This window comes from Bubalus kerabau, chromosome 6, assembly GCF_029407905.1.
Source record: "Bubalus kerabau isolate K-KA32 ecotype Philippines breed swamp buffalo chromosome 6, PCC_UOA_SB_1v2, whole genome shotgun sequence".
Taxonomy (NCBI): domain Eukaryota; kingdom Metazoa; phylum Chordata; class Mammalia; order Artiodactyla; family Bovidae; genus Bubalus; species Bubalus kerabau.
In genome coordinates this window covers 81,046,018-81,064,303 of record NC_073629.1, presented here as the reverse complement: position 1 = coordinate 81,064,303, position 18,286 = coordinate 81,046,018, and the positions used below count along the sequence as shown (strand labels likewise).

The window sequence follows — 18,286 nt, the reverse complement described above, 5'->3', positions numbered from 1 at the left end:
TACTCATTCATTTACTCAACATGTACTAGACACTCTGTTAGCCATTTATGCTATAGCATTGTATAAAATATTCACAGTCCGTGGGGTCGCAAATAGAGAAAACAACCAGTTAATTACAGTAAGGTTTAAAGTGATATGGGAGAAGAGTCCAGAGTTTGACAATACTCATTTTACTTTAAAGACCAAATGTTTAAAATAAAGACTGAAAGAAGTCTTTCTTGGTAGCTCAGATGGTAAAATATCCACCTGTAATGCAGAAGACCTGGGTTCAGTCCCAGGGTCTGGAAGATCCCCTGTAGAAGGGCATGGCAAACTACTCCAGTATTCTTGCCTGGAGAATCCCATGGACAGGGGAACCTAGCGGACTACAGTCCGTGGGGTCGCAAAGAGTCAGACACGACTGAGCGAGTAACACAAAGACCAAACTGCTTAATATGGCCTTGAGGGCCTGTCCAAACTGCCTTGCCCTGCCTCTCATATGCCTTAGGTGTCCCTGTCCCAGCTATAGTGAACTGCTTTTGGTCCTTGAAGGACTTTCTTCTCTTCTCCTTAGGTCTTTCCTCCTGCTGTTTCTTCTGCTTGAAATCTTTCCCATCCCAACACCACCTCATTTCCCCAGACTTCACCTAGTTATTTCTCTGCAGCCTTCAGATCTCTGTGCATGAGTTAGTTGCTCAAGGAAACCTTCCTTGAATTTATCAGTCTAAATCAAGTTCCACCACTCTGTGTTCTCATCATTCCTTGTATTTTTCCTTCATACACTCATCGCCATTATTAATTGTATATTTTTATAATTAACGTCTCCCTTCCTCAGGGGACTGTAAGATCCATGAGAGCAGATCACATTGTTTTTTTCTCTATGTAGCACAGTGCCTGGCATATAGGAATGCTCAATAAATTTTTGCTGAATGAATAAAATGAGCAAATAAATGATTGAAAGATACTGATATCAAAGCCAGAAGGGAGTGAGGAAAAGGGAGAAAGGATGAAAGAAAAGAAGGAAGAAATGTGGAATTAGTTTCATGACTACATGGTCACATCTGGTATGTTGCTGAAAGAATTAATTAGTGTTGCCTATAATTGGAAAGTAGGATAAGAAGCTGTTGCTTGTGCTCAGATCAATGGGGGAATTCAACTTTAAAATGAATTGGGTTACACAACAATTACCTCTTCAAAATTAAGCTAACTTAATGTTTTGTCATTTTCACAGAGCTCACTTATGGGTAATACTTCTAATTTATTTCTTCAGAATCTTTCTCACGTACCACTGGCTCAGCAACAGCTAATGAAGTTTGAGAATATACATACCAATAATGTAAGTATGGAATTTTTTGTTTTGAAATGAGTTCACCCCTTTTCTGTAGTCACGCTGTTGGTCAGATGGTTTATGAATTTTCACATGTATAGTTTTTTTATTAGGTTATATCTTGCTGCCACGAGCAAAATTCTTTTTTCTTTTGCAGAAACCGGGCTTACTTGGAGAACCCCCAGCTATGGTACTTCAGACTGCCGTAGGGATAGGGTCACCGCTTCCATTGAAAACAGAGCTGGGCCATCTTGGAGAAGTACATAAAAGTAAATGATGTGTATTTGCTGAGACGTCAGTAAACAGTCAGATTTGAGATTTAAAGATAGTGTACCTGTATTCTACTTGTGTTTACAGGAAGGTCAGATTTGAGTTTTTTTAATCATTTAAAGTTTCAAGAGCCCTCTGGGCTTTTCTATTTTTAACATTAGAATACTATTGATAAGTTATGTATTGATGGAGTTGCTTCTATGCCTAGATTAGACTTTCTCTGTTGGATATGCGTTAATATTTGATGATGACTCATAGAAGCATGAGGCAAAGCCATAAATGCATTGAGACTGACATGCTGCCCACTGGGCTGACAGCACATTGCAGAGTGATCCATGTAACTTTTGCCTGGATGAAGAAACTGTTAGCTTTTATTAAGAAATATCTGGTAATTATAAATTTAAAGTTTGATTATTAAGAAATATCTGGTAATTGTAAAGTTAAAGTTTGATTGTTTGTATACTTTTTAAAATGTGAACTCCAACATAGTAGCAGAAAAAAATGATGTACTCTGTACTTCTAAAATATGACAAATTTAAACAGAACAATTATTTTTCTTTTTAGAATAACACCATGGTAGTATACCAAGATTTTTTACTTGAGTGTGATTTTGAAAGGCATTTTCAGTTTGAAGTTTCACTGAAATTTGTTCAAAGTAAGCATGCTGAGGGGGAAAAAAAGAAAAAAGCCATCACGAGTGATTTTTTTTTTTAAGTCAGTTAAATATGGGTAGCATGTTGAACCTCTTGTACATGAAGCCAAGTGAAATAGTTAAATGATCAATTCAGACTATTGAAATTGGGCAAAAGTTAAACCAGTATACAGACAGGTATAGAAATTTTTATGGTGTGATGAGTCCTAAAAATTAAATTTTGTATGCTTAAAAGCTTATGCAGATATTTATTATTTATGTTGGGTTAAATAATTAGCCAATTGCTTCAGCATTGCTGCTTTAATAACACTGAAAATTAGAAGTGTCCAAGTAAATATGTTGCTCAAAAATAGAACTAAGAATCTATCTACAAATAATAAGTACTAAAATTAAGAAATCTGTTTAGATAATTTTTAAAGTCTAACTTTGATTTAATTACAATAGTTATCAAAACTAGTTCTTTTCGTTTAGCTTTGACCTATAGATTTTTAAAAAATGGAATGATTCAGAATTTTCCTATTAAAGCTTCTGTTCCTTTCAGAATTTCTTTTTAATCCCTGTAAATAAAAATGTAAAACTTTCATGTATTAAACTTTCATTTGGTGCTTATCCATTCACAAACATTGATGTTTTTTAAAGCAGTGGTGTGCTGATGTTTAAAAATCAACTCTCTGAGTTAAAAAAAAAATCTTGATTTGTGGTGTTTGTGGACTTTTGTTTGTAAACAGTCCAACCAAGGCTGATTTCAGGTTACCCATGCAAAGATGTTGAACTCAGGAGCTGGGAGGAGACAGTGTATTTGACTCATGAGTTGGTACAAGTCAGCTGACTAAATATAATTATTGGGTCAATGTAACTTTAATAATTTTTGACTCTCAGAGAATTTTTTAAACTGAAAGCTTATTTAATTATTCCCTTCAAACATAGAAGCTGGCAAATTACAGTGGGCATTTTTTTTTTAAAGGCACTGATATAACTTAAATGCAAAAAAGTACATGCTGTCAACTTCTAAAGTGTGCAATTAAAACTTGGAATGAAAGAGTATAGTATCCTTGAGATTATACTGAAAGTTGCTGAAATAGGAAAAGTGTGATTACTATTAGAGGTTTTTGTTTTTCCATACAAGATGCTGCTAATTTACAACCTTTAACCTCACATTTTAAATTTAACTGTTTTCTAATAGATTAAAAAATAGGTTTCTGCACATTTTTCCCACAACTTGACAAAATCAAAAGGACTATTGTGAATAAGCCTCATCTAACCAAAATTTTTTGCATTTATCATTCACAGCAGCACCTAATTTGATTCCAACTCAAACAACCATAACAACTGGCATGGGCATGTTACCATTCCTTCCAAATCAGCACATTGCTGGACAAGCTGGACCAGGGCATGGGAGCACTCAGGAGAAACAGCCAGCATTGGTGGGAATGGCAGAAGGAAATTTCTCAGGGTCACAGACTTATCTGCAGAGCTTTCCAAACCTTACTGCTGGTGGCTTGCTCACAGGACATCAAAAGCAACAACAAAGTCAGCCAAAAGGCCTGGAGATAAGTTCAGGGGTAAGAAAACTCTGTGTGTGTGTGTGTGTGTGTGTGTGTGTATAAAAGAGAAAGTGTGTGCATGCATGCATGCACATATATATAAATGCACACATGTATCTACATGAAGTATATATATGTGTACTACATGTGTGCGTATACTACCAAGCAATATGTATATATTCCTTTTTAAGTGTATCTTAAATGATTCTAATTCTAGAGTATTTAATTTTTTGGTTATTTTACAGGTGTTATAATTTATAAAGCATCAAGTAATCTGAACTATTTTTGTATTTCAAAAGAAGTTGATAATATACTTAAAGTATATATTACAAACTGCATAATTCCCATGTCAATGACATGCTGACTGTTTTCATAGTGTGCATTTGCTTCTCAAAAGAAGAAAATATTGGAGCCTTAAAAAAAGCTATTATTATAAACAAAAATCTATCTTTTGATAAGTTATGCCAAATGATGTTTGGGATTCTGCTTAATTACTTGCCAGTTTGTAAATAAAATATATGTATAAAATGTTTTTTAAATCTATCATTATAAAATGTTTAAATATGAATTCTTTATTCCTGTAAATGTTTACTTTTCTAAAAGTCTTGGGATGTGCATAATTTTCAAATATACTGTAATATAGGTTCAAAATTTTGTAGTTTAGGAAAGCATAGGAGTACCATTAATACTTATCCAATTATATAATATTCTTTATAAGAATTTCTTAGTAAATGATAATGCTATTCTTTAAAATACAATATTATTTCTAAAATATATATATTTTTGTAGCTAATTAAGTATTATTTTAATATTTAAAAGTAGAATAAATTCTAGTTTATCTGGAAGATTTCAAAGCTAGTTATTAATCTCTGGTGTGTTCAAAAGAACCTAATCTTGGTTTTAATTCTAGAGGATTTTACTCGAATTTATTGGTTCATAAACCACTGACATTTGTAAATATTATAATTGGTAGGTAGAATAAAGTACATTTAATTTAATTTTTTATTTGTATCTTAAAATACCATTTTGAGCAAACTTCAGGAGATGGTGAAAGACAGGGAAGCCTGGCATTCTGCAGTCCATGGGGTCACAAAGAGTCTGACATGACAGACCGACTAAACAACAACAAAAAATATTGTTTGATTTAGAAGTGACACGTGAGGGAAAAAATTCTTGTGATTGGCTGTATTCAAATCTCAAAATGATACTGTTGACTTTGTAAGAGGTTGTGTTGTCACCTAGTCATGACAGGAGGTATGGGTAGAATACCTGTAATTGTTCATTGAGAAAGCTAAGAATGAAGAATTTTAAATGTTTATTTGAAGGATTAATTGCCTAAGTTATTGAGGGAAGTTAAATAAAACTCATATATAAATACTCTGTTTCTTTTTGCACAGACCTCTTAATGCATGGAAAGCACCAGGACAGCGGTCCCTAACCTTCCTGGTACCAGGGACTGGTTTCATGGAACACAGTTTTTTCCATGGATGGGGGAGTGGGGGTGGTTTTGAGATGATCCAAGTGTGTTACGTTTATTGTGCACTGCATTTCTATTATTACATCAGCTCCACCACAGTGCATCAGGCATTAGATCCCAAAGGCTGGGGACCTGTGCACTAGGGTCTTTAGAAAAACTGGACTTGAGATATTCACATAATGGACAAGTGAAAGTGTATCTGGTAGAAGACAGCTGAAGTAGGGCAGAGCCTAGAAAACAAGTCCTGTGATGAAGAATTGAGGGAAATAGATATATGGAACCTGGCAAGGGTTGACCAGCTGTCATTTTATTTGACGTTTAAAAAAAAAATTCACAAACTAGTCTAGTACATAGTATTTTATGTTTCTTTAGTGGGCAGAATTAGTCTAATTAAGTATGACAAACAATAAAGCTGATTTAGGCTTAATATAACACAGAACAATTGAAGTTTTAAAACAAAGAAAAAGTTCACACTTTCACAAGGATATGAATGTCGTATCACTGAAGGCAATTATGCAGACCCTGGTGAACACCTGTACATATTGTTGTAGAAGTGATTCTTCTCTCCTGACAATAGGGACTTGCTTGGACCAGGTAATTTCAAAATATGTTTTCTAATTATGTAGCAAGATTTTGGACTTTGTTAAACAGTTGGTTAAACTTGGATGCAGAGTTTTAGACCTGATCTTTTACATTATGTTGATTAGTGATTCTTGATTCTGTCTTTCTGTCAGAATCACCACTATAGGTATCGAGGGTTGGACTCTGTCTTCCTCAGCCCTGAGAATTTGATTCAGAGAAATAGGGGTGAGATCTGAATTTTAAGTGTACAACTCAGTGGCATTAAGTACATTCACATTGTTTTACAACTGTTGCTACTATCCATCTCCAGAACTTTCTCACCATGCCATACTGCAGCTCTGTACCCATTCACCAACTCTCCCATTTTCCCTTCTCCCCAGCCCACAATAAGCACTGTTTACTTTCTGTCTCAGAATTTGACTGTTCTAAGTACCCAGTGTAAATGGAATGATACAAGACTTAATGACGACATTACTCTTCGGTGGTCATCCATGTTGTGGCATGAATTGTATTGGAATTTCTTTATTTTAAAGGTTGACTAGGATTCCGTTGTATTTATATACTATATTTTGTTTATCCATTCATTTATTGATGGACATTTGGATTATTTCCATCTTTCAGTTCAGTTCAGTTTCTCAGTCGTGTCTGACTCTCTGCGACCCCATGGACTACAGCACACCAGGCCTGTCTGTCCATCACCAACTCCTGGAGTCTACTCAAACTCATGTCCATTGAGTTGGTGATGCCATCCAACCATCTTATCCTCTGTTGCCCCTTCTCCTCTCACCTTCAATCTTTCCCAGCATCAGGGTCTTTTCAAATGAGTCAGATCTTCACATCAGGTGGCCACAGTATTGGAGTTTCAGCTTTAACATCTGTAGGCTCTTGTGAATAATGCTGCTATGAACATTAGTACATAAATATCTATTTGAGTCTTTGTTTTCAGTTCTTTGGGGTATTTACCCAGAAGTGCAATTAGGGGAATCACATGGAATATCAGTTTAGTTCATTCATTCAGTTGTGTCTGATCCTTGGTGACCCCATGGACTGCAGCACGCCAAGCTTCCCTGTCCATCACCAACTCCTGGGGCTTGCTCAAACTCATGTCCGAGTCAGTGATGCCATCCAGCCATCTCATCCTCTGTCATCCCCTTCTCCTCCTGCCTTCAGTCTTTCCCAGCATCAAGATCTTTTCTAATTTTTTGAGGAACCGCCATTCTGTTTTCCATAGCAGCTGTACCATTTTATGTTTCCACCCTTAAAGCATGAGAGTTTCGGTTTCTCTACATCCTCACCAACATTGTTTCTCATTGTGGTTTTGAATTTGCATTTCTCCAGTGATTAGTGATGTTAAAAGCCACTTCATATGCGTATTGGTCACCTGTATATCTTCTTTTGGAGAAGGTGATGGCACCCCACTCCAGTACTCTTGCCTGGAAAATCCCATGGACGGAGGAGCCTGGTAGGCTGCAGTCCATGGGGTGGCGAAGAGTCGGACACGACTGAGTGACTTCCCTTTCACTTTTCACTTTCATGCATTGGAGAAGGAAATGGCAACCCACTCCAGTGTTCTTGCCTGGAGAATCCCAGGGACGGGGGAGCCTGGTGGGCTGCCATCTATGGGGTCGCACAGAGTCGGACACGACTGAAGTGACTTAGCAGCAGCATATCTTCTTTGCAAAAATGTCTGTTCAGATTCTTTGCCATATTTTAATTAGGTTATTTTTTTCTGTGCTATTGAGTTCCTGTATATGGTTTGCAAATATGTTCTCCTGTTGCCTTTTAATCTTGTTGTTTCCTTTGCTGTAGAGAAACTCTTTAGTTTTTTGTTGTTGCAAAGTCATGTCTGACTCTGCAACCCCATGGACTATAGTATGCCGGTTTAGCTTTTTAGCTCTTGCTTAGTTCTGCTTTTGTTGTCTGAACTTTGGTACTATAAAATGATATAAAAAAAATGATTACTAAGACCAATGTCAGGTAGCTTTTCCTCTATATTTTCTTGTAGTTTTATGGATTCAGTTTTATTTTTAAGTCTTTAATCCAGTTTGAGTACATTTTTGTGTATTGTGTAAGATCAGGATCCAGAGTCATTTTTTTCCATATCGACATGCAGTTTCCCCAACACCATTTATTAAAGAGAGTGTCCTTTACCCATGTGTGTTCTTGGCACCCATTTCAAATGTTAGTTGACCACATATATGTGGCTTTATTTCTGGGCTCTATTTTTTTCATAGACCAGTATGTCTGTTTTTATGCATGTACCATACTGTTTTGAGGACTATAGTTTTGTAATATAGTTTGGAATCAGGAAGCGTGATCCCACCAGCTTTGAATTTTTCCTCAAGATCGTGTTTGCTATTCAGGATCTTTTGAAGTTCCTCATAAATTTTAGGATTGTTTGTTCTATTTCTGTGAAAAGTGCCATTGAAATCTTGACAGGGATTGCTTTGAATGTGTAGATCACTTTGGGCAGTGTGGGCATTTTAACAGTATTAATTCTTCCAATCTGTAAATCCAAGATATCTTTCCAGTTATTTGTGTAACTTTCAATTTCTTTCATCAAAGTCATATAGTTTGCAGTATATAGATCTTTCACCTCCTTGGCTAAATTTACTCCAAAGTATTTTACTCTTTTTGGTGGTATTATAACTAGCATTGTTTTCATAATTTCTTTTTGAATAGTTCATTGTTAGTATATAGAAATGCAATGGATGCCAACAGAGATGGTTTAATTTCTTCCTTTTTGATTTAGATACCTTTTATTTCCTTTTTCTTGCAAAATTATTCTGGCTAGGACTTCTAATACTGTGGTGACTAAAAGTAGTAGAAGTGGGCATACTTGTCATGTTCCTGATCTTAGAAGAAAAGCTATCATGTTAACTGTGGGGTTGTCCTTTATATATAGCTTTATTACATTGAGGTATATAGATTTCTCTCGGCTGGAAAAGGTCAGTTTTCATTTCAATCCCAAAGAAAGGCAATGTCAAAGAATGCTCAAACTATGGCACAATTGCACTCATCTCACACGCTAGTAAAGTAATGCTCAAAATTCTCCAAGCCAGGCTTCAGCAGTACGTGAACCGTGAACTTCAGATGTTCAAGCTGGTTTTAGAAAAGGCAGAGGAACCAGAGATCAAATTGCCAACATCCACTGGATCATGGAAAAAGCAAGAGAGTTCCAGAAAAACATCTATTTCTGCTTTATTGACTATGCCAAAGCCTTTGACTGTGGAAAATTCTGAAAGAGATGGGAATACCTGAAAGAGACTACCTGACCTGCCTCTTGAGAAACCTGTATGCAGGTCAGGAAGCAACAGTTAGAACTGGACAGGGAACAACAGATTGGTTCCAAATAGGAAAAGGAATATGACAAGGCTGTATATTGTCACCCTGCTTATTTAACTTCTATGCAGAGTACATCATGAGAAACGCTGGGCTGGAAGAAGCACACGCTGGTGTCAAGATTGCTGGGAGAAATATCAATAACCTAAGATATACAGATGACACCACCCTTATGGCAGAAAGTGAAGAGGCACTAAAAAGCCTCTTGATGAAAGTGAAAGAGGAGAGTGAAAAAGTTGGCTTAAGGCTCAACATTCAGAAAACGAAGATCATGGCATCTGGTCCCATCATTTCATGGGAAATAGATGGGAAAACAGTGGAAACAGTGTCAGACTTTATTTTGGGAGGCTTCAAAATCACTGCAGATGGTGAGTGCAGCCATGAAATTAAAAGACGCTTACTCCTTGGAAGAAAAGTTATGACCAACCTAGATAGCATATTCAAAAGCAGAGACAATACTTTGTCAACAAAGGTCCATCTAGTCAAGGCTACAGTTTTTCCAGTGGTCATGTATGGATGTGAGTTGGACTGTGAAGAAGGCTGAGTGCTGAAGAATTGATGCTTTGAACTGTGGTGCTGGAGAAGACTCTTGAGAGTCCCTTGGACTGCAAGGAGATCCAACCAGTTCATCCTAAAGGAGATCAGTCCTGGGTGTTCATTGGAAGGACTGATGCTGAAGCTGAAACTCCAGTACTTTGGCCATCTCATGCAAAGAGTTGACTCATTGGAAAAGACTCTGATGGTGGGAGGGATTGGGGGCAGGAGGAGAAGGGGACAACAGAGGATGAGATGGCTGGATGGCATCACCGCCTCGATGGACATAAGTTTGGGTAAACCCCGGGAGTTGGTGATGGACAGGGAGGCCTGGCGTGCTGCAATTCATGGGGTTGCAAACAGTCAGACACGACTGAGCAACTGAACTGAACTGATGCTCAATTTGTTCAGAGTTTTGATCATGAAATGATGTGAATTTTTCCAGTGTATTTTTTGTATCTGTTAAGACAATCATATTTTTTTATCCTTTATTATGTTTATGTGGTGTATCACATTTATTGATTACCCTGTGTTGAACCATTCTTGCATCCCAGAGATAAATCCCACTTGATTATGGTGTACAATCCTTTTAATATGTTGTTTAATTCAGGTTGCTAGTATTTTATTTAGGACTGCTAGTACTGTGTTGAGGATTTTTGTATCTGTGTTCATCAGGGATATTGGCCTGTTTTTCTTTTCTTGTAATATTTTTGTCTAGCTTTGGTTTGAAAGCAATGCTGGCCTCATAAAATAGGTTAGGAAGTATTCCTTCCTCTTCAGTTTTTGGGAAGAGTTTCAGAAGGATTGATGTTAATTCTTCTTTAAATCTTTGGTGCAATTCACCAGTGAAACCACTTGGTCCTGGGCTTTTCATAGTTGTCAGGTATTTGATTACTCTTTACTCATTATTAGTCTGTTCATATTTTCTGTTTCTTCTTGATTCAGTCTTGGTACCTTGTATGTTTCTGGAAATTTATCCATTTTTCCCTTTAGGTTGCCCAGTTGGTTGGCATGTATTTGTTGATAATAATCGCTTATGATCCTTTGTATTTCTGTGGTATCTGTAGTTTTAATGTCTCCTCTTCCATTTGTAACTGCAGTTGACTCTTAAACAACAAAGCGGTTGGGAGTACTGACACCCAAGCACTCAAAAATCCATGTAACTGAAACAGTTTGGATAGAATCAAGTCTTATTTTTTTTAATTAAAAAATATTTTAAACTTATTTTACAAAAATTTTTGGTTGTGCTGGGCCTTTGTTGTGGTGCACGGGCTCTTCCTTGCTGTACACGGGCTTTCTCTAGTTGTGTGAGCAGGGGCTACTCTCTGGTTGCAGTATGCAAGCTTCTCATTGTGGAAGCTACTCTTGTGGCTGAGCATGGGCTCTAGGGCATGTCAGCTGAGCAGTTGCAGCATGCAGGCTCAGTAGTTGTGGGCCTGAGCTTAGTTGTCCCACAGCATGTGGGATCTTAGTTCCTGGACCAGGGATTGAACCCGTGTCCCCTGCATCGGCAGACAGATTGTTGACCACTGGACCACCAGGGAAGTCCCTCAGGGACCCTTTTTGATTACACATGTTGTGATCTTTAATTGAACACAAACTTCCCCATGCTTAGTTAATTCAAAGATCTGTAAAATGAAAATATAGGTATTATGTTTGCTTTTAAGAAATCCATGTGTGAACCTGCACAACTGAAACTCTTGTTCAGGGGTCAATGATATTTACTTGAGTCCTCTCTTTCTCTTGGTTAGCGTAGCCAAATTTGTCTATTTTGTATATCTTTTCAAAACACCTGCACTTAATTTCATTGATCTGTCTTGATAGTGCTATTTCATTCATTCTGTTCTGATCTTTATTATTTCCTTTTTCTGCTAATTCTGGGCTTAGTTTGTTCTTCTTTTACTAGTAACTTGAGGTGTAAATTTAGATTGTTTCTCTGAGATCTTTCTTTTTTCTTCATGTAGACATTTATTGCCATAAACTTCTCTCTCTCTCTTTTTTTTTTTTACTTTCCTGGGGCAACATGAGAGGCTCCCTGAGTTCCCTGTCGTAACTCGAGAATAACCCCAAACTTCCCGCTGCAATTCGAGAAAAACCCATAAACTTCTCTTTAAAGCTGCTTTTTCTGCATTCCATAAGTTTTGATTTGTGGTGTTTCCATTTTCATTTGTCTCAAGATGTCTTTTTGATGTCTCCTTTGATTTCTTCTTTGGCTTATTGTTGTTCAAGAGTATGTTATTTAATTTGTACCTATCTCTGAATTGGTAGTCAGAACAACCCTTGATATGATTTCAGTACTCTTAAATTTGTTAAGATTTGTTTTGTGGCCCAACGTATGGTCTTTTTTTTTTTTTTTTTTTGGCTTCTGTTTTTTTTATCTCTGAGAAATGGTTGACAAATCTAGTATTATGAAGCTTTTTACCTAAGTTTTTCTTTTAAGATTTTTAGTTTTAGCTCTTACTGTTAGGTCTTTGATCCATTTTGAGTTAATTTTTATATATGGTGTTTGGTGAAGATCCACTTCATTCTTTTATACGGATATCTAGTTTTCCCATTTTTGTTGAAAAGACTGCCTCACTATATAATTCTGACACTCATGGAAAATCATTTTATCATATATACAGTAATTTGTTTCTGGGCTCGCTATCCTAATCCTTTGGTTTATATGTCTGTCTTTATGCCAGTAGCGTAGTATTGCAATTACTACAGCTGTGTAATAAGTTCAAAATTTAAAAAATATGAGCCTTCCATTCTCATTCATCTTTTTCAATATTATTTTTACTGTTTGGAGTCCTTTGATATTTCATGTCAATTTTAGGATTGCATTTTCTATTTCTGCCCACAAAAGTTAGAATTTTGATAGGGGTTGGTTATATTGAATTTGTAGATCCCTTTGGTTTGTATTGAAATTTTAACAATATTAAATCTAATACATGAAAATAGGGTGTTCTTTTATTTATGTCTTTAGTTTCTTTCAGCAATATTTTATAATTTTAAAAAATATTTATTAATATTTATTTATTGGCTGCACTGGGTCTTAGTTGGAACTTGTGGGATCTAGAAATAAGGTATGGGATTTGTTTCTTCTTGTGAGCATGAATTCTTTCCTGATTCAAATGAGAATATTTTACAAGATAACTTTTAGTTCTCTTTCAGTTCTAAAGTTCTATGGTTCTAGAATGGTTTTTTAAAAAATTAATTGGAAAAATAGTAGCAGGTGAAATGGATAATTTTAATCAGTATCCATAAATATTTCATAAATTTATAGCTTTAAACATTGTTTCACAAATTTTTGTTACACTAAACCACATTTATTGAAGAATAAGTATTTCTTTACACTTTCTGCATTTTAATTTTCTTTTACCTCTCATTAAGCACTCACTCTCTTTTTTTGATAAATAGGCTGCCTCTAAGAATCAGACTTCACTCTTGGGAGAGCCACCAAAAGAAATTCGGCTCAGTAAAAATCCATACTTGAACTTGGCAAGTGTGTTGCCCAGTGTGTGCTTATCATGTAAGTGAGAAGCTCACTATTAGTATTTTGGAGTTTTACTGAATACTTTTCATAATGACTTTTACTTTAATTTTTAACTTAATGAAAGCAAATAATGCCTGTTGACCAGCTAAAGTCTAAGTTATGACCTTAGTCCTTAAATTGAAAGAATAATTAAATTAAAGCTTTTAAAGTACATTCTATTTTATTTAAGGAAAACATCTTTCGTAATATTTTCTTAAACACATGTTTATTGAATTGCTTGATTCATAATTGAATTGCATAATTGATTCCATTATGAATTATGATTACTTTATGATTCCATTATGAGTTCTAATGGAATCATGATTGAAAATAATTGGATAAAGGAATTGTTTGGCAGTGCTATAATTCTTTATAACACATATAGAATCATATTTCTAAAATATGAAGTTCAGTCTTCTACATTATCTAATACATTGAGTGTATTTGCCAAATACTCTCAATATATTAGTTACTAATAATCGGCAGAAGTGGAATTCTCATTTGCATTTTTAGAGGACCTCCTAATGCCTTCAATTAGTAAATTAAAACTATTAATTCAAATATAGTTTTAAGGAAAAAATCACAAATGTGTTGTTTTCTAGGCACTAAGATATTCACTGCAGCATTGGTTTTCAATAATGAAAAATTGGAAAGTGCCTTAATGGTCATCAATAGGGGAATGATTAAATAGTTTGTCATAAAGTGAAATATATAGTTGAGGAAGCACTACATAAACTAATATGAAATGATCTCTAAAGCAAATTGTTGACTACAAGAAACAAATGTGTTCATAGATTGATTCCATTTGTTTATTTAAAGCTATGTATTCTTTTATGCATGTACTTGAATGTGTAAATGCATAAAGTTAAATCTGAGAAAATACTAAGCTGTTACTTCTGGGGAAAAGAATAAAATTGGATGAAAAGAGATTAAAGATGAATTTTGTTTTTAATATACATTCTTTGTATTTTATGAAGTATCTTCTTGAACCTAACCATTAATTTATAATTTTTTAAATTATATTAAATTAAATTATATTAAATATTATATTAAATTAATTTATTATTTTTTAAAGCCAGAAAAAATTTAATGTGCTTCTGGTATGAAAGAAAGAGTTAGTCACTCAGTCATGTCTGAGTCTTTGTGACCCCATAGACTGTAGCCTGCCAGGCTCCTCTGTCCATGGGATTTCCCAGGCAAGAATACTGGAGTGAGTTGACATTCCCTTCCCCAGGTTATCTTCTCAACCCAGGGATTGAACCCTGGTCTCCTGCATGGCAGGCAGATTCTTTATCATCTGAGCCACCAAGGAAGTAGGCTTCTGGTATGCCTACTCTATTTTTATCTGGTCTAAAATTTGATGGTTACAACTGTTGCATTAATAAGAATGGTTAATTTACATTTTGAATGCCTCACTTTAGAGATTAGACGTAGACTTTTAAAATGTTTCCATCAAGATTATTACCCATAGAGCAGGTTTCCATTTATAGTTGTTTTAAACAAACTAGATAATATCATATACTGTGTGTATATATATATATATATATATATATATATATATATATATATATTTTCCCCTAGGAATAATAAAGGGCTTCCCAGGTGGCACTAGTGGTAAAGAACCTGCCTGCCAATTTGACCCTGGGTCGGGATGATTCCCTGGAGGAGAAAACAGCAATCCACTCCAGTGTTCTTGCCTGGAGAATCCCATAGACAGATGAGCCTGGTGGAATGCAGTCCTTAGGGTCACACAGAGTCAGACACAACTGAAGCGACTTAGCACACACACACAAGAATAATAAATGTAGATCTTTACTGGCAAACTAAAATTTGTGTTCTACTTGAGAATATGCTGAATTAATGGGTTTTGTACTCTGTGATTATTAATAAAACAAGCTAACTAAAATATACATATTGATTTTGCCTTAAGCCCCTGCAAGTAAAACCACTGTACAGAAGACTGGAATTGCAAGCAGCATTCTGGATACAATCTCTCAGGGAAATGAATCACAACACACATTGGAGAAGTGCATTGCTTATTCTCAGCCTTTTGGTGATTATGCACAGGTACCTCATTCTCAGGTTTTGATGATATATAGAACAATTGCTTCAACTATATACTGAATTCACTGTATATGAAACTGTGATTCTTGTAATGTCATAAGGCAGTAAAGTTGCACTGATTTCTACAGTATTTCTTGCCCGCTGTATGTAGCTTTAGGACATGTTCAGAAGATTGCTAAGTATGATTTTGCCCTAGATATTTGTTCACTTTGTTTACACTAGTGGACAGCAAACTGCAGGGCCAATCCCGCTCACAATCACAACCTGTTTTTTTTTAAATAAAGTTTTGTTGGAATACATCCACATCCATTTGTTTGCATGTTCTCTATGATACTGTTGTGCTACAATATCAGAGTTGAGTAGTTACAGCAGAGACTACGTGGCCCACAAGATTAGATATTTACTATCTGGCCCTTTACAGAAAAACTCTGCTGACCTCTGGTTTACACCAGTGTAGACCTGACTAAGAAACCTAAGGAAATACCTCTGTTCTTATTCACTGCTTATGGATATGGATACATGATCATAACTAGCACTATTATGACTATTAAATGACTATGACTAGCACTATTTTGACTATTAAAACAGTCAAAAACATTAAAATATTACATTCAAAAGACACACTGTGTCATTACTTAAATATGTTCATTCTTCTTTTCGGGCTTTTCTCCTTCAGCTTATTCTTAGTGGTTTAACACTCAGAATGTATAATCATGTATAGTATATGACCTTATGTAATAACAAGAGTCTTAAAAACTAACAATTCTGATTCTTTCTTATTTCTCACAGCAGTTACCTCCTCAGCTCGCTCCTGTCTATGGGAGCAATACTTACACTTTGCTTTCTTTAGAACAACTGTGTTGGTCTCTAATAAACTTAGAAAAGAAAACCTATACAAATTCACTTAGAAGAGTTGATGTCTGATTATGTTTTTGTGATAGGATACTAGAAACACAGGTCAAATGAATTCTGTAGAAATAGTGAAGCTGGATATAATAAAGTCTCCTATATGCTTGTGGAAACGATGGAGAAATATGAATCGGAAGATGATGCAATTAGATGGCAACATACCTATATTTAAGGAACAGTAATGAATTGATGCAGTCTGGAACGCATCCTCTTCTGGGCTTCATAAGGCTTCGTCTTTGTTCCCTTATTTGTTAACGTTTTAAGTAATGCTTAGGTAAGGATATTAATTGTATGCTGATTATATTTACAAGTGACAAAGGCAAGAAATCATCAGAGGTGTGTAAAATCATCTATGAATAATTTGTAGTTTTGAAAATTATAAATAACCTAAAATCCCAATAGTCTGTAGACTGAAGAAAAAAATTGTCATATTTATATCAGGAACTATAATGCATATATTAAAAATCATGTAAAACTATATATAAATGCATGATAAGTTTTCATAATCTATTAATCTTTAAAAATTATAAAATATAGTCCTATACAATTCTAACTTTTTGGGTTTTTTATAAGGAACAAAATTTACTTTCATAAACAAGAACCACAATAAGTTTTTTAAAATTTAGTTAAATGTGTGATTTAATCTTTGAAAGTTATTTTTCATATTTGCCTTTTCATTTATTTCAGTTTTGAAACCTGTGTTGCTTTTCTAAATAGCAGGTTTGCTTGTTAGATTTTTGTGTTTTATTGTACACTTATATCCGTAGAAAGAAAGACCTTTCCCATTTACTCACGGAGAAATTCTGTGATAAAGATGCCTCTGTGTTGCCAGCCTTCCTCCTCCCTGTGCTCTTGCTTACCCAGAGAAACTGTGGAGATGTGGATCCTGCCTGGATTCAGTGTCTCCTTGGACAGTCCCTGCTGTCTCATGCTTGTTCATAAAGTGAGATTTGTTCTCTCTCCTTGTGTTCTTTCATCCTTATAACTTAAACTTAATTAAATGTTACTAATTGAATAACTAGTAAAAAAATGGTCATTTTTTTAAATTTATTTTTCAATTGGAGGAAAATTGCTTTACAATACTGTGTTGGTTTCTGCCATATAACAACACGAATTGGCCACAATTATACATATATCCCCTCCTTCTAGAGCCTCCCTCCACTCGCCCGTCTCACCCCTCTAGGTCTTTACAGAGCATCAGGCTGGGCTCCCTGTGTTACCTAGCAGCTTCTCACCAGCCATCCGCTTTACACATGATAGTGTTTATATGTCAACACTACTTTCTGCATAAATCCTGCTGTCTCCTTCCACAACTGTATCCACACGTCCACTCTTTACATCTGTGTCTCCATTCCTTCCCTGCAGATAGATTCATCAGTACCATTTTTCTAGATTCCATATACATGCATTAGCATATGATATTTGTTTTTCTCTTTATGACTTCACTCTGTATAACAGGCTCTAGGTTAATCCATCTCAATAGAACTGGCTCAAATGCATTCTTTTTTATGGCTGAGTAATAGTCCATCGTGTATATGTACCACATCTTCTTTATCCATCCATCTGTCAAGGGACATCTAGGTTGCTTCCATGTCCTGGCTGTTGTAAATAGAGCATTGAACATTGGAGTACTTGTGTCTTTTAGAATTGAGGCTTTTTTTTTTTAATTTTATTTTATTTTTAAATTTTACATAATTGTATTAGAATTGAGGCTTTTTCAGGATATATGCCCAGTAGTGGGATTGCCGGGTCATATGGTAGATTTATTCCTACTTTTTTAGGTATTCTCCATACTGTTCTTCATAATGGTTGTGTCAGTTTGCATTCCTACCAACAGCATAGGAGGATTCCCTTTTCTCCACATCCTCTCCAGCATTTATTGTTTGTAGATTTTTTGATGATGGCCATTCTGACTGGTGTCAGGTGGTACCTCATTGTAGTTTTGATTTGCATTTCTTAGTAATAAAAGATTGTCATGTTTTAGGAATTCCCTCTGTTTTCACTGTTTGAATGGAGGAAAAGGGCCAAGGGAAAGGAACCAAGATTTGTTTTTAACATTTACTATATGCTTTGTAATATAAACATTTGA

The 18,286-nt window shown here is 35.4% G+C and overlaps 1 protein-coding gene across 3 annotated transcripts in view; it reads left to right on the top strand.

The window, feature by feature from the left end:
- The window catches only part of RAVER2 (ribonucleoprotein, PTB binding 2), a 136,616-nt gene that overhangs the window by 73,008 nt on the left and 45,322 nt on the right, over window positions 1–18,286 (top strand). Inside the window, exons 7-11 of one of the 3 annotated variants that reach the window (XM_055585588.1) lie at window positions 1,211–1,315; window positions 1,464–1,575; window positions 3,522–3,790; window positions 13,110–13,221; window positions 15,155–15,291. In XM_055585588.1, the coding sequence (XP_055441563.1) occupies window positions 1,211–1,315; window positions 1,464–1,575; window positions 3,522–3,790; window positions 13,110–13,221; window positions 15,155–15,291 (735 nt within the window). Of the gene's footprint in view, window positions 1–1,210; window positions 1,316–1,463; window positions 1,576–3,518; window positions 3,791–13,109; window positions 13,222–15,154; window positions 17,186–18,286 lie in introns of those variants that run through there. The other 2 variants (XM_055585587.1, XM_055585589.1) reach the window with 2 other exon arrangements.